Source organism: Clupea harengus, chromosome 3 (genome assembly GCF_900700415.2).
Source record: "Clupea harengus chromosome 3, Ch_v2.0.2, whole genome shotgun sequence".
Taxonomy (NCBI): Eukaryota; Metazoa; Chordata; class Actinopteri; order Clupeiformes; family Clupeidae; genus Clupea; species Clupea harengus.
Genome location: NC_045154.1, coordinates 1443432 through 1460000, shown reverse-complemented (window position 1 = coordinate 1460000; position 16569 = coordinate 1443432). Strand labels below are relative to the sequence as shown.

Below are 16569 nucleotides of genomic sequence, written 5' to 3'. Positions count from 1 at the left end.
CTCCCACCACGACTCCCCTCAATCCCAGGCCATTTCAACTCAATGCTGAAAACGATACACCCTTGACATTTTAGAATGGTCCCCTTCCTCCTACTAATACCTCGATTCTTAAGAATTTGAAACATGTACACACACACACACACACACACACCACTGAAAGTCTTATAGTGATGAGTCCTTGCACTGTTCTCAGGTAAACATGCAGCGAGCGGAAAGCGTTTAGTGACGGCGCGTTGCAGACTTGAATAAAGCAGCGCTGGGGGTGTTTGTTCTCCCACAGGCAGCAGCGCAGGTACCAAAACCTGGACGCTATTCAAAGTTTCTACAATCCCACTGTCTGTCATTGCAGTTTTAATTGAAGAGCACAGTCTGGCGTGAAATGAGAAAGTACTCGGAGTACAGTTTCCTCATGTCTTTATGAAGTAATCTTCTGGGGGGAACTGAACGTGGATGTGTACGTGACATTCAAATGCTTTTGTCTAGTTGATGATGATTTGTACAAATTATTCTACCACGCCTTAATGAGGCAAAGATTTTGGGCCGCAAAGATAGCACTGATGATCAGCTGATGAGGACACTTGAAATATTCAGGAACATAGGCAGAGGTAAACAAGGGAAATCATTGCTTAATCCTACTCCGTTTAGCTAAATAGTACTTGGTTCACGCTCAAAAAATGCATTGCCTTTGTACTTTACACAGCCAAAAGACATTCAAGTCTAAACAGAATCTTTCTTTCAATTGTGTCACCGTCATTTTGTCCAAATGCAAGTTCACCATGATGCAAGTGAACCCTCCTTAATAGCATAGAACCGAAGACACCATCCTCAGTGCCCATTAAGCCTGTTAGTCTCTCTGGCCAGCTCTTTGTGCCTACCCCTCTGATGACAGAAATGGAATGATTAAAGCTACAGTTGCAATCAAAATTATTCAACCCCCCATTGCACATTAGGTTTATTGGCAAAATATACAATTTCTCAGCAGTTTGCAATAAACAAATGACACAAGAATTGTTTAAGTAGTTTAATGAAACTAATATTACAAGGGTAATACCAGTCCAGGTATTTATGTGTTCTATTTCAAGCACACCTGAACTAATGAAGCCGTTGATTAGTTGCACCAGGTGTGCTTGATACAGGGAGTTGAATCATTTCAAAGGGAGCTCTACTAAGTACTGAAGATGCTTGTCATGAAGGGGGTTGAATAATTTTGAGACTGCAGTAAATTCATTAAAGTCATTAAAAGTATCATTTTGTGTTGAATTTGGATAAAACCCTTGTAATATTAGTTTCATTAAACTACTTAAACAATTCTTGTGTAATTTGTTTATTGCAAACAGCTGAGAAATTGTATATTTTGCCAATAAACCTAATGTGCAATGGGGGGTTGAATAATTTTGATTGCTACTGTAGCTAGTGTTGAGGCCACACGCATTCTGTCTGCTGTCTAAAAACAAACATAGAATATTTCAGGAAGTAGCTGGCTCAGATGAAGCTGAAGCTGAAGCCGAATGTTTCACCTTACCTGTAGGGCCTGAGCAGTCTCCACGTGGTTGTCGTAGACCAGCACGTTGGCTATGAGGCCCTGCCTGTCGCTCACCGCGGGAGAACCTCCCTCCAGGGCCCCGGGTTCCACTGGGACCGTCAGCAAAGGATAGCTGCACCGGGTGCCGTCCCACACCTGTTCCAGAGGATCACATGCTGAACTCACACAGATGTGGATGAACTACTGAAAACTGAAAACTACTGCATGTATGAGAGTGCAGGCGCTGTCCATGCTAGCTTTGGCTAACAGCTGACAGGGGAGGTTGAAGTAGTACTGCCTACATTTACATTTACATAATCATACATGATATATGAAATTCACCAGAAAAAAAGGAAATCAGCAGTAAGTTCTTCCCAATATTCTTCCCAGTTAAGGCAACCCTTGTTGCTTGGTTTAGCTTCATATGGACAGGGCCAAGAACATCCAATCTGTCAAACATCATCTCATTCTCTGAGCACCACCACCAAGGCATGCAATGAGTCAGTGTGTTCAAGAGTGTAGCGTTTGGGGGGGGCCAAGGAAACGATTCCAATTGAGCAACCACTTGGCATTTGTTGTGCTTACACAGAATAGAAAAAAAAAAGAAATCCTGGCTGATGAAAACAGCGCTGGCTGTGTGTGTTTTGTGTGTTTTTGTGTGCAGCATACCTTGAGGAGAGTGCAGGCGCTGTCCATGCTAGCTTTGGCTAACAGCTGACAGGTGAGGTTGAAGTACTGCCTGGGCACCACCGCGGAGAGGTGCACCGTGGGCTCCGGGGGGACGGGGGAGTCGCTGGCACTGGCAGCCCAGTCTCGGAGAGCATTCACCATGCGACTGTCCTCTTCGCCAAAGTGGAATTTCTTGGTGGACGTAGTACGTGGCACAACCGGGCTGCCGACCGCACCGTCAAAGGTGACGGCCGACCAGCCCCAGAAGGTGATCAGAGTCATTGAGCCACCATAGATCTGAGCCTACTTATCAAAGCAAGCAAGAAAGAGAGAGAGCACAGAGAGGTGGTGCCATTGTCTTAGCACCGTAAAGCAGTTCGGGTGAAACAGACCAGCTGCAGATATCTGTTGACAATGCCAGCACAACAAAAGCAGTCTCTTTCCTAGTCCACTACTAGAGAATATATCCTACTGAACAATATCAGAGTAAAGTAGTATGTTAACTTAAGTCTGTAGAGCACTATGTAATAATAATAATAATAATAATAATAATAATACAACTTTATTTATATACAGTTAGGTCCATAAATATTTGGACATTGACACAATTTTCATCATTTTGACCTTAAAAAGGAGGGGGGGGCCACATATAAAATGTGTTGTAACTCCTACACCGTTCACCTGATTTGGATGTAAATACCCTGAAATTAAAGCTGAAAGTCTGCACCTAAAGCACATCTTAATGGTTTCATTTCAAATCCATTGTGGTGGTGTACAGAGCCAAAATGATGAAAATTGTGTCAATGTCCAAATATTTATGGACCTAACTGTAGCACCTTTCATGCAAAAGAATGCAGCTCAAAGTGCTTATGTAGAGGTTAGACGTGTCTTTCTGACTCATTCAAACGGTCTGTTCATGCACCAGTAACCCTACCTTTACTCGGTGCAGCCGGATGACATCGCCTATCTTGAAGATTTTAGGATGGCTCTCTTGCTTGTCGCAGAAGATAGTGCAGCCCACTTTAGTCCCCGACTGGTCCGTGAGCTTCAGCGTTGAACAGTAATCTGAAACACAGAGAGCGCACCGGCAGGCAATCAGACACACCAGAAAACAAATGACAGTTGAACTCCACTTTTGAGGATTGATCTAAGCCTCAGGGCTCTCCGCATATGAGCCAGACCCAGCCTTCTCCTTTCATTTAGCTGACCCCCTTTCAACTTGAAACAGCAACGCATGGAGCTGCTGAACAACTTCTAATTAAGATACCGCATCAAGGAAAGGAACTAGAGCTAAATGAAAATCTGGCTACCAAGAGTCTTTTGTAGAAACATTTCAAAAGAGAGTTTTTAAAAATAATTTTCATACTCCATCATTATAACGCTTGCCCGACAAAGCTTACTTAAGAAGAAAGGAAAAAAATAATAATTGCAGGATATTCAGCCAACAGCAGACAAAAACACAAAAGAGTTCAAACCCATACTCAGTTGAGATAGTAAGCTGTTTTGAACTGAAACTCATGAAGTGTGTAATTAAGTAGTAACACACACCTTGTGTATCATAGCCTACCTGTGACGGGGCACCTGCGTGACCCGCCACTGCAGCCTGTAGGCTGCTGCCTTTACTTGACTAGGGCTGGTGTTTTGTGTGTGTTTTGCGTGTTTGGTGTTTCATGTCCGTTTACAGTTAGAGATGCATTTATATGTATATTTTTCTGTTTACAATCACCACACTATTCAATGTCTTGTCTCTCAAATGTTCCGTTTATTTAGGTTAAAATATCAGGTCATTGTTACATTTCATACCGTTGTCTAGTGTTTCGTCTTACGTGCGTTGGTCTGTTTATAGAATGTTTCGTATATGAGCGCGTGTTTTAACTTCCGGGGTAACCCGCGATATTGTTAATGTATTTAGGCTGATTTATAATGTGTCGGTTATGCCTTCACCAAGCCATTGTTACTCTATATGGCTTAGGCCATTTTCCCAGCTATGTGGGACATTGATTGCTTTGAGTATGGCTGCTGTGAGCCACAGGTGTTGGTGCCTGAGCTGACGACACACCTGCTGTTTATATTGGTTTGAGCCAATTAGAGGTTTGTGTCTAGGCTACTTGAACTCGCTTTTTCTTTTGTTCGGGAGAGTGTCCTGTTAATAAGGCGTAAGCCTTAGGAGCTCTCACTTTTGACCAGGAGAGGTATCGTGTGTAATAAGGCGTAAGCCTTACGAGCTCTCACGGACCAGCTAATGTGGTCCTTTTTTAGATAGTCGACTATTTATTGTAGCCTACATATGTGTATTGAGGCTGTGATGCCAATGTAATTGTCTGTGCTCAAGTTTAATTTCTATTGCTTTATTTTTGTATCTAGTAATGTCCTTGTTTCACTGCCGTATGTGAGGAAATAAAAACCTCATCACTCTAACATCTTTTACCTCCTGAGTCCTCCATGAGTTTCCATCTAGCTCTAACCGTGACGGCTATCTCGACCTTTCACATTCAGGAAGCGCACCCATGGATCACATCGTCACACTACCCAATATGCCAAAAGGTGCGTATGTCAGTATGTTTTATGTGTAGTTCCGCTGTCACCAACAGTTAAGCCTCCTGAAAGACTCTAACATATTGCCCAAGTTGCTTGCTAGAAAAATAAACTGAGGAGCCCTGGCGTGGAAGCAGGCATGTACCCGCGGAAAATCTGACATCATTGGTGTTTCAATTGCTTACATCAATTCTCAGCGTCCCCATTAACAAAGATGGCCCTATAATTTCACATGCATAGCAGCACTGTGCACCACTAACCATCCATTAAAATGCCCACTGGCACACACTGACTAAGGGCGAAACATTTGACCATCACAATAGAGTTCATCTTTTGTCCGATAAAACTATGACAAAATTCTGTGATTAACGTTACATTATGAAATCACTGGGAGGACACACACACCAACATACAAAACCAAAACACGAGCAGAAGGAGAATGAGCACATCTCCTTTGGTAATGACTGGAGAAAACTGCCCTTGGTAATCGAATGAGCACAAACACGAGCAGAAGGAGAATGAGCACATCTCCTTTGGTAATGACTGGAGAAAACTGTCCTTGGTAATCGCTACAGCTATTCCTCCACAAGGTCCACAATGGATTTTTTTACACTGTGTTTGTCACTTCGGTGGCAATGAAGCTCAGCCCGAACCATTCGTCCAGCTAATTAAACAAGGCCAGATCTTCCTGCACACACACCAAGACATCATCAGTAAGATACACGAGAGGCCCATTGAGTGGAACTGAAGTCTTTGTCATCAATATGGCGCACCTATATGCAGTTCATGAAGGATCAATGATTTTTACATTTACATTTTACATTTAGTCATTTAGCAGACGCTTTTATCCAAAGCGACTTACATACGATTGTGCGACTTACAATGTATACACATTTTACATTTACACTGAAGGCACACTGCACATCAGGAGCAATTAGGAGTTCAGTGCCTTGCTCAAGGACGCTTCGACAGGGAATCGAACTAGCAACCTTCTGATTACTAAACGACTTCTCTACCACTGTACCACTGTCGCCCCATGATTGTGTTTCTGCACAGAAAATTAGCATGGTTACCACACCATGGTCAATCCTAGTCTAGACCTAACTGCTTTGAGATACGCATATCTCGGACTGTGTCTCTAAACCCACATATACTATTGTTGTCATCAATACATATCACACAACGTCAGAGAAATGCTGTTGGGTATTTATTGAAGGCCTTTTGGGATGTCACTGGTAGCAGCACAATTAGACTGACTCTCTCCGGGCGACAGTGGTACAGGAGGTAAAGAAGTCGTTTAGTAATCAGAAGGTTGCTAGTTCGATTCCCTGTCGAAGTGTCCTTGAGCAAGGCACTGAACCCCTAATTGCTCCTGATGTGCAGTGTGCCATCAGTGTAAATGTAAAATGTGTATACATTGTAAGTCGCACATATGTAAGTCGCTTTGGATAAAAGCGTCTGCTAAATGACTAAATGTAAATGTAAATGTAAATCTTATATCTGTTTTTAACTGCTACAATGTGGAAGGCATTCTGGAAGTCGATGTTATAATATAGCCACATAAAATGGAACGTGCAAAAGCACCCTAAATAAATATTAACGGATCATGTTAGCATTTTACCTCATTCAAACAGATCTAACTATGAGATACGTTGCTATTCTTCATTAAAACATGAAGACCTGAGAAAGCATGTTCACAGGAATCTGGTTAATAGAAAACAAGGTGGCACACGCATTCAGAAGCCCAGCCCAAGATCACTGAAAGCCCGCCAGCTGGCCTCAAGCAGTGCAGAGCGAGGAGTTAAAAGGAGGAGGAGGAGAGGAGGAGGAGGAGGAGTACCTACGGAGAAGCCTGGCCATATGACAGACAGTGGTTGGGGGAGAGAGAAGGGGAACACTTGATTGTTCTTGTGCAACTTGTACACACAACCACTCTGTTTACATTTAGTCATTTTTATTAGACGCTTTTATCCAAAGCGACTTACATATGTGCGACTTACAATGTATAAACATTTTACATTTTTACACTGATGGCACACTGCACATCAGGAGCAATTAGGGGTTCAGTGTCTTGCTCAAGGACGCTTCGACAGGGAATCGAACTAGCAACCTTCTGATTACTAAACGACTTCTCTACCTACTTTACCACTGTCGCCCCTTCGTCTGTGTCTTCCCAATGTTAAATCTAGGTTTATATTCTGTGGTAAGTAAATGATTTCTGAAATCTGTGGCTGAGGGGAAAAGAGTAGGGTTAGGTGACTAAGAGCTATGGCTGCCACCTCATCCTGAAACCTCCAATCAGACACAACAGAAACACATCAGGTCCAGGAGCTAAGCAGAGACGGCCCAGAAATGCCAGCTCCTCTTTTGTCACGTGCACAAGAAGAGACACTGCGCTGATACGGCACAAACCTGCCTGCTCAGGAAATATCTTCATTTCTGCTTCACTGTAATGGAATCTTGGTTGATAACGGCTAACTTTTGTGTTGAACAATCATCGTGTCATCTTCTTTTCAGTTAATCTAGCAGAAAAAAAGATCAGTAGGCTACATCTTAAATGAGCCTGGGCTGTATTCGACATCAACACATTAACATTAAGACATTTGTATGTAGGTTTTGAACTCCCAAACAGCATTTCTCTGTGAATTTCTACAGAGTTTCAAGCACTGCGGACAGAAAAAAGGCCCAGCACTGAAACTATCAGGTCACTTCTGGGATGCAGCAGCACTGTTCAGGTGTCAGGACCAGAGAGCGAGCTCTGACTGAGTGCCATAGAGGGTTGCATTATTTTCAACCGCCATGTTTTGGTAGAGATGATTAAACGCTCACTCACTCTAAGCTCTGTTGCATACATTAGTATCACTGTCCCTATTAAACGATCACATTGTAAACACAAGATTGCCACACACACATCCTACACTCAATGATGCATTTACATTTAATCTCAAGCCTTATCGATCACCCATCCTTCATGAAATTGCTACCAGTGGCTACCAGATCCATTCTGAATCTAAGATAATCTTCTCCCTGCAACCTTCAAAGCCATCCTCCACCTTGCTCTGAGCCCATTATTGATTGATTGATGCTGTCGTTACTGTTGTTGTCTTTTGCCCAATGATGTTCACCCTCATGTTTCATCAGTTTTGTTGAGACTTGTTTTGTTTCTTTCCTTTTTTGGATTTATAAAGCAGCATTTTGTTAATATATATAATTATGGGGCGACAGTGGTACAGGGGGTAGAGAAGTCGTTTAGTAATCAGAAGGTTGCTAGTTCGATGCCGAAGCGTCCTTGAGCAAGACACTGAACCCCTAATTGCTCCTGATGTGCAGTGTGCCATCAGTGTAAATATAAAATGTGTATACCTTGTAAGTCGCTTTGGATAAAAGCGTCTGCTAAATAACTAAATGTAAATGTTATTACTATATCTTTAGTATTATCACTTCTTCCAAACACTGGGAAACATATCACGTCACGTCGCTCTATGGAATGGTCAATACCACCCCCATAGCCAAACTTCTCCTCTATTATCAAAAGCACACCATAAAACCCCTAAACCACACTAATACTCTCTCACCATCATACTGCCTCATATATCAATATCTGCAGCAGATTGTGTATAAGAGGATTTGACCGCGGGTTAGAGTGTGTGAGATATGAGGTGTGATGATATGTGAGAGCATGGACACCATGTGTGTGAGAGTGTGTCTGTGGGGTCACGTGTGTGAGTGTGTGTCTGTGGGGTCACGTGTGAAAGACCCTCTCCCATAGTCCCCCATCATTCAAGCAGTTCCCTGTCATTTGGAAGACCTTATCTCTGAAAGTCTAAATCAAGTGCTTAAGAGTCTTTACCTCCTGCAAGGGGTTGTCTGCTTAATATCATATGCGCAAGGGTAAAAAATAAATCTTTAGGAGTGGCTAAAACATTACCCAATGTATAAGCATAGTGCTTTAGAATACAGTGGAGACATGATGTTCAGAAAGGCAGACAGATAATCCATCTCTCCGACGACAAGCGTTCATTGATATGATAATGCCTGCGTGAAGAACAACACTCACCTGTGCCTTTGGTGGGGAAGGGCAACTTAAAGAAGGTCACCACTGCGTAGACATTCACCAGAGACCCGTGTGTCAGCTCGTTCAGGGGGACGTAAGTATACTTGGTCTGAGAGGAAACAAATGTCAGGTAGCTCTTATTTACTGACATACACACAGAAAATAGCATACTCTCAAATACATGCACTGCCATGTTGACAAAAAGGATTTGCATGATTGAATATATGCAAGAACCCAAGCTAAACTGACTAATAAGATGCTGAGTGAGCTGCAGAAGCACTTGAGATATAGGTTTAAGAGTGGCCAGTGTGTGTGTGTGTGTGTGTGTGTGTGTGTGTGTGTGTGTGTGTGTGTGTGTGGGAACATTAGACAGGGACAGGGAGAGGGTCTCACAGTAGAGTGGCCAGTGTGTGTGTGTGTGTGTGTGTGTGTGTGTGTGTGTGTGTGTGTGTGTGTGTGTGTGTGTGTGTGTGTGTGTGTGTGTGAACATTAGACAGGGAGAGGGTCTCACAGTAGCAGTGGCCAGTGTGTGTGTGTGTGTGTGTGTGTGTGTGTGTGTGTGTGTGTGTGTGTGTGTGTGTGTGTGAACATTAGACAGGGACAGGGAGAGGGTCTCACAGTAGCAGTGGCCAGTGTGTGTGTGTGTGTGTGTGTGTGTGTGTGTGTGTGTGTGTGTGTGAACATTAGACAGGGACGTGTGTGTGTGTGTGTGTGTGTGTGTGTGTGTGTGTGTGTGTGTGAACATTAGACAGGGACAGGGAGAGGGTCTCACAGTAGAGTGGCCAGTGTGTGTGTGTGTGTGTGTGTGTGTGTGTGTGTGTGTGTGTGTGTGTGTGTGTGTGTGTGTGTGTGTGTGTGTGAACATTAGACAGGGACAGGGAGAGGGTCTCACAGCAGAGTGGCCTGTGTGTGTGTGTGTGTGTGTGTGTGTGTGTGTGTGTGTGTGTGTGTGTGTGTGTGTGTGTGTGTGTGTGTGTGTGTGAACTTAAGACAGGGACAGGGAGAGGGTCTCAGTAGCACTGAGATACAGACGTAAGAGTGGCAAGTGTGTGTGTGTGTGTGTGTGTGTGTGTGTGTGTGTGTGTGTGGGAACATTAGACAGGGACAGGGAGAGGGTCTCACAGTAGAGTGGCCAGTGTGTGTGTGTGTGTGTGTGTGTGTGTGTGTGTGTGTGTGTGTGTGTGTGTGTGTGTGTGTGTGTGAACATTAGACAGGGACAGGGAGAGGGTCTCACAGTAGAGTGGCCAGTGTGTGTGTGTGTGTGTGTGTGTGTGTGTGTGTGTGTGTGTGTGTGTGTGTGTGTGTGTGTGTGTGTGTGTGTGTGTGAACATTAGACAGGGACAGGGAGAGGGTCTCACAGCAGAGTGGCCTGTGTGTGTGTGTGTGTGTGTGTGTGTGTGTGTGTGTGTGTGTGTGTGTGTGTGTGTGTGTGTGTGTGTGTGTGTGTGTGTGTGTGTGAACATTATACAGGGACAGGGAGAGGGTCTCACAGTAGCAGTGGCCAGTGTGTGTGTGTGTGTGTGTGTGTGTGTGTGTGTGTGTGTGGGAACATTAGACAGGGACAGGGTCTCACAGTAGAGTGGCCAGTGTGTGTGTGTGTGTGTGTGTGTGTGTGTGTGTGTGTGAACATTAGACAGGGACAGGGAGAGGGTCTCACAGTAGCAGTGGCCAGTGTGTGTGTGTGTGTGTGTGTGTGTGTGTGTGTGTGTGTGTGTGTGTGTGTGTGTGTGTGTGAACATTAAACAGGGACAGGGTCTCACAGTAGAGTGGCCAGTGTGTGTGTGTGTGTGTGTGTGTGTGTGTGTGTGTGTGTGTGTGTGTGTGTGTGTGTGTGTGTGTGTGTGTGTGTGTGTGTGTGTGTGTGTGTGTGTGTGTGTGTGTGTGAACATTAAACAGGGACAGGGAGAGGGTCTCACAGTAGAGTGGCCAGTGTGTGTGTGTGTGTGTGTGTGTGTGTGTGTGTGTGTGTGTGTGTGTGTGTGTGTGTGTGTGTGTGTGTGTGTGTGTGTGAGAACATTAGACAGGGACAGGGAGAGGGTCTCACAGTAGAGTGGCCAGTGTGTGTGTGTGTGTGTGTGTGTGTGTGTGTGTGTGTGTGTGTGTGTGTGTGTGTGTGTGTGTGTGTGTGTGTGTGAACATTAAACAGGGACAGGGAGAGGGTCTCACAGTAGAGTGGCCAGTGTGTGTGTGTGTGTGTGTGTGTGTGTGTGTGTGTGTGTGTGTGTGTGTGTGAACATTAGACAGGGACAGGGAGAGGGTCTCACAGTAGCAGTGGCCAGTGTGTGTGTGTGTGTGTGTGTGTGTGTGTGTGTGTGTGGGAACATTAGACAGGGACAGGGTCTCACAGTAGAGTGGCCAGTGTGTGTGTGTGTGTGTGTGTGTGTGTGTGTGTGTGGTGTGTGTGAACATTAGACAGGGACAGGGAGAGGGTCTCACAGTAGCAGTGGCCAGTGTGTGTGTGTGTGTGTGTGTGTGTGTGTGTGTGTGTGTGTGTGTGTGAACATTAAACAGGGACAGGGTCTCACAGTAGAGTGACCAGTGTGTGTGTGTGTGTGTGGTGTGTGTGTGTGTGTGTGTGTGTGTGTGTGTGTGTGTGTGTGTGTGTGTGTGTGTGAACATTAAACAGGGACAGGGAGAGGGTCTCACAGTAGAGTGGCCAGTGTGTGTGTGTGTGTGTGTGTGTGTGTGTGTGTGTGTGTGTGTGTGTGTGTGTGTGTGTGTGTGTGTGTGAGAACATTAGACAGGGACAGGGAGAGGGTCTCACAGTAGAGTGGCCAGTGTGTGTGTGTGTGTGTGTGTGTGTGTGTGTGTGTGTGTGTGTGTGTGTGTGTGTGTGTGTGTGTGTGTGTGTGTGTGTGTGTGAACATTAAACAGGGACAGGGAGAGGGTCTCACAGTAAGAGTGGCCAGTGTGTGTGTGTGTGTGTGTGTGTGTGTGTGTGTGTGTGTGTGTGTGTGTGTGTGTGTGTGTGTGTGTGTGTGTGTGTGTGTGGGAACATTAGACAGGGACAGGGAGAGGGTCTCACAGTAGCAGTGGCCAGTGGGTGTGTGTGTGTGTGTGTGTGTGTGTGTGTGTGTGAACATTAAACAGGGACAGGGAGAGGGTCTCACAGTAGGAGTTGTGCCAGTGTGTTGTAGTGTGTGTGTGTGTGTGTTGTGTGTGTGTGTTGGTGTGTGTGTGGTTGTGAGAACATTAGACAGGGGACAGGGAGAGGGTCTCACAGTAGAGTTTGGCCCAGTGTGTGTGTGTGTGTGTTGTGTGTGTGTTTGTGTGTGTGTGTGTGTGTGTGTGTGTGTGTGTGTGTGTGTGTGTGTGTGTGAACATTAGACAGGGACAGGGAGAGGGTCTCACAGTAGCACTGACTCCAGATGTCCCCCCCGCAGGCTTTGGAACAGCACAAACCTGGGACAAGAGCAAATATTTCAATCATATCGAGGTGCTGTTCTTAATCAATGATCACAATTCCAGACATCCAACCTTATGGATGCCAAAAAAAATTCAGTGTAATCACATTTGCAAGTTGTGCTCTGGACATCACATTTCCAAAAATCCAGATTTCAGAATCAGAATAGTATTTATTGCCAAGTAGGTTTACACCTACCTGGAATTTGTTTTTCTTATGTATAGGTGCATACAGTAATCAATCAATCAATCAATCAATTCAATTTTATATAGCGCTTCTCTATATACCCGAAGTCGCTTTACAGTCCAGTAGTAATACACACACAGTCATACCGGTGGTGGTAAGCTACCTTAGTAGCCACAGCTGCCCTGGGGCAGACTGACAGAAGCGTGGCTGCCAATCAGCGCCAACGGCCCCTTCCGACCACCACCAACATTCATTCAGTAAACATAAAAACATACAAACAAAGTACATTTCAGGTCAGAATGTAGTCGTATGAAGTTCCATTGACTTACGTGGATATGGGCCTCGGTGCCATCCAAGTGAAGGTTACAGGGATGGAGCTTGTCTTTCCTAACAGTGGGAGAAGGACTCACTGTGAATCCCGACAGCACAACGATGTCCTGCGGAAGTACAAAACGTGCCACTGAAGAGACGACAGAGTATATATAGCATGAACGGGGAAGTGTTGCAAGTTCTCCAAAATCATTTGTCAAATTTGACTTCAATGACACATGACATTTTTTTGTATTCATCATTACAGAGAGTTAAAAGTGAATCATTGGTTGCAGGGGTGTAACCATACACGGTTTCGTTTTTTGTAAGGTGTAAAAGAAATTTTTAAAAACAAATAAATAAATAAATAAATCTATGGATTCCATTTCTTTTATGTTAAAGAAAGCTTAAACAATGCCATACCACCAGTTCAACAAATGCTCTGAGAAAATATCTTTGCATGTTTGCATACTTCAGAAAGTAAAGCATTATGCACCAACGACACTTTTGGGAGGCATGTTGCTATAGGCAACTAGTTCTGGCATCATCTTCAAACTCATTTTGATGGTATATGGTCATGTGAAGGACAGATAAACACAGCTGTCGTTCCCACTAGCCGTCCGGGCTATGCATTATGCATTATATTGCCAAAAGACACCAGTTAGCACGTTAGCATTTTATCAGCTGGGGGTTTTGGAGGTGTTTGCAATGTTTTTGCATGGCTTTTAGGTAGTTTGCTTGCTTACTTACTGCTCCTTTAACTGCTGACAGGTGTCTTTGTTTGCCAACAACAAATACATGTTGTGCATTATATGAAAAGGGCTAATATACCTTAGTGTAGAAAGCAGGGATTTCTAATTTCTCTTTTTGTAGCTGCATATTTGGTTTGTGTTCATGTTCTAGCTGCATCAATAGTAGTCCTCTCCTTCTCTATTAGGCCTAAATGTCTATAGGACTTTAATGGATTGTGTTTTTGATGTGGCAGCAAAGGAATACCCCTTGATTGACACTATGCGAGAAGTCCTTGGCCAGCCCTCCAAACAACACGACATTGATGGACGTGTCATTTGATGCTTGGCTCTGTGGGGGGGCATCTTCTGAACACACACACACACACACACACACACACAACACACACACACACAATTGACAGTAGAGACAGAAAATTGGGTTAGAAAATAAATTAAACTGACAGTCTCAATATTCACAACTGTACGGCTTTTTGTAACCCTGTAATACCACTTAGCTATATTATGCGCAATGCAGTAGAAAAACTCAAGACTACTGATTGCAAGGACTAGGACGAGGCTTTATTTTACATTATGAAAAGCAGAATCCACAATGACTTCGAAATAGTTGCTATGATGATGCAATTGGGTGGGGGAATACCTTGAATCACAGTCTTTAGGATGCAGTTCAGATGGTCTCCCCTGGATACCAAGGGGCCCTTAAAAACCACTTTACCCTGCCAGAGAAAGAGACCACATACAAAAGACATGAATGATTAAACTAAGAGCAAAAACTAACCATAATTATCAAATTAAATCAAATCTCTGCATCTGGGATTTGGTCAAACAACAACATGTATGTATGTATGTGACTGTAGTTTATACGCTAAACAAGGGCCAGGGAGTCACAGCAAGTGTCATGGCTACAGCAGAGAAAATCAAATCAAAAACATCACCCAGCTACAGTCTATTCAATTGGAGGAGCAGGAGGCCAAGGGGAGAGATCATCAGTTCCCTGATCATATTCTAAGAGCACCTCTGGTTTTGAAGCAGTTTTAAGTGCTACCGTGTGGCTCTGAGAGACTCCCTCCGTGGGAACTACACTTCTGCTACTGCACATCTGGCGTGGCTGCATCATTTATCTGTGCAGGGATGCAAAATATTACAAGATTTATTTTCCCACCAAACCTTCACACATTTTCCAGCCCAGTCTGAGTTTTCTGTCAGAGTCGGTATGGGGATACTTTGTAGAGTCTTGGAACTTGGATCGTGGATGGTATGAACGGGCATGATTCCATTTACCTGGGAGCAAAAAAAAAGACAAGCTATTTACTCCCTAGCAGCCTGTACTCAATATTTTCAGAAGTCACGACAAATCGCAAAACGTAACAGTTTTGGTTGGGTTGAACCATCATTTTTAACCACTTTGCTTAAACCCTTCGAACTCAAAACTCAATAATTAAGGACAGGAAAATAGAAAGGTTCATACAACTGATAACTTGCAACTGCAATAACAACTTAACTAAATAAATAAATAAATAAATAAATAAATAAAATAAATAAATAAATAAATAAATAAATAAATAAATAAAGCCTAACTCCAATGGCTAATCCTGAAAAGAGACTCTTTCAGTCTTGAGAAAAATCCCTCCTTCCAATGCATCCTCTCAGAGCGCATCCACAGAAGCCACACACTAAGCAAAAAGAGCACAGTGTAGCCTAATCTTTACCAATACTGTTCAACCTTCATTGAGTCTTTCTGTCCCTTCTAATAATCTCTTCCACCTCCTTCAGTGCCCCTCTGTTAAATCACATATCAAAACAGTGTTGCTTTTCTTTTGTATTCCTTTCAATATGATCATTTAAGCCAGGCGATACAACCAAACAAATCACTTAAAACTCAGAAATACAACAATGACTGCAAACAAACCTGTGCAAGATACTACACAGGCCTGCGCATTGCACCTTGTCGTCCTTTTGTGTTTGTTATTGATGTCAACAGAACACACTATCGCACTGGCAAGTCTGGCATCATCAAGGGGAATATAAGACTAGAACAGTCTACGTGGAACTTACTTTAATCCTAGATTGTTACTGCGATCAAGCGTAGTAAGAATTAACAATAACTGAAAAGGTTGTTAGCCAGTGTTGCCAACTCCACTGCTTGTCTACAAAATATAACCCAGCATTAGTGAGCAAACCTAAAAAATAAGGTTTTGTTTTAAAAACGAGCAACCGGTGTTCAAGAGTTTTAAACAATAGTTTTAGTGGTTGTTAACGTTATTTCCCTATTAACTTGAATGAGTGGACGTCAATCTCCCCAGCGTTGCTAGCTATCTGAGTTAATTAATGTTAACGTTACTATCTATACCTGCTAACTAGCTTGCTAGCAAGTCGCAAGTTTTCCGGTGTAATTGACATTACTGTCGTGAGAGGGAAACGTACCTTAATTTTAATCCAATGTATGTACCATGATAATGTACCAAAAACAAATTTGGAGGAAAGCACTCACTCAGCTGTAGTAACGTTAAGTACTTGGGCTACCTATCCAAGGCCGCTCATTTCCCGGCTAAGTTTCAAAACAATCTGCTTGTGTACTGAGCATGCGTCTTTGACGGTCACATGACCTTCAACTTCAGCCTTCGATATAGTTTTGTATGTCAGAGAATGACCATAAGCTAAATTATTAACGAGCCTACCTGGTTACAGACTCCGACGTTTTGAGCGCAACACTTGTAAGTTATATGTATACACTTACTTATAAGACGTATAGTTCTTTGTCGGACCATGGGTAGCAAATGCTTGGATCAGGGCTGAAGAACAACATTGTGTAGAGATGTGCAGTTGCACCACACTGACACAATTAAAGCAAGTGGCTTATCTTGAGATTATGGAACATTTGTCAACTCATATCTCATAACAGATATTATCCTTAAAAGTTCCCACCATGTGCAGTAGGTCTAGATGGGTTGGTGTAGACAAAATTATCAGCAGCCTGAATTATGAGCAGACATTTAGAAAAGACAGCCACAGCCAAATATTGCTGTAATGACTCACTTGGCTATCTTTATTAGTGGCATACTGTTGTTGGTGTTTGAGAGGCTAAGCTAGTTCAAGACAAAAACTCATAAGCCTAACCAAAACAGAGGACTTTGTGGATTAT

The 16569-nt window shown here is 43.5% G+C and overlaps 1 protein-coding gene across 1 annotated transcript in view; it reads right to left on the bottom strand.

Moving 5' to 3' along the window:
* pot1 (protection of telomeres 1 homolog) overlaps positions 1-15982 on the bottom strand; it is a 27069-nt gene extending 11087 nt beyond the window's left edge. The window contains exons 1-10 of the mRNA XM_031564133.2: positions 15852-15982; positions 14595-14708; positions 14068-14143; positions 13675-13775; positions 12699-12806; positions 12132-12182; positions 8784-8889; positions 3126-3256; positions 2192-2494; positions 1523-1678 (exon numbers count right to left, since the gene is read on the bottom strand). Coding sequence (XP_031419993.1) covers positions 1523-1678; positions 2192-2494; positions 3126-3256; positions 8784-8889; positions 12132-12182; positions 12699-12806; positions 13675-13775; positions 14068-14143; positions 14595-14696 — 1134 coding nt within the window. The 5' untranslated portion in view covers positions 14697-14708; positions 15852-15982. The remainder of the gene's footprint in view (positions 1-1522; positions 1679-2191; positions 2495-3125; positions 3257-8783; positions 8890-12131; positions 12183-12698; positions 12807-13674; positions 13776-14067; positions 14144-14594; positions 14709-15851) is intronic.
* Between the last annotated feature and the right edge of the window lie 587 nt (positions 15983-16569).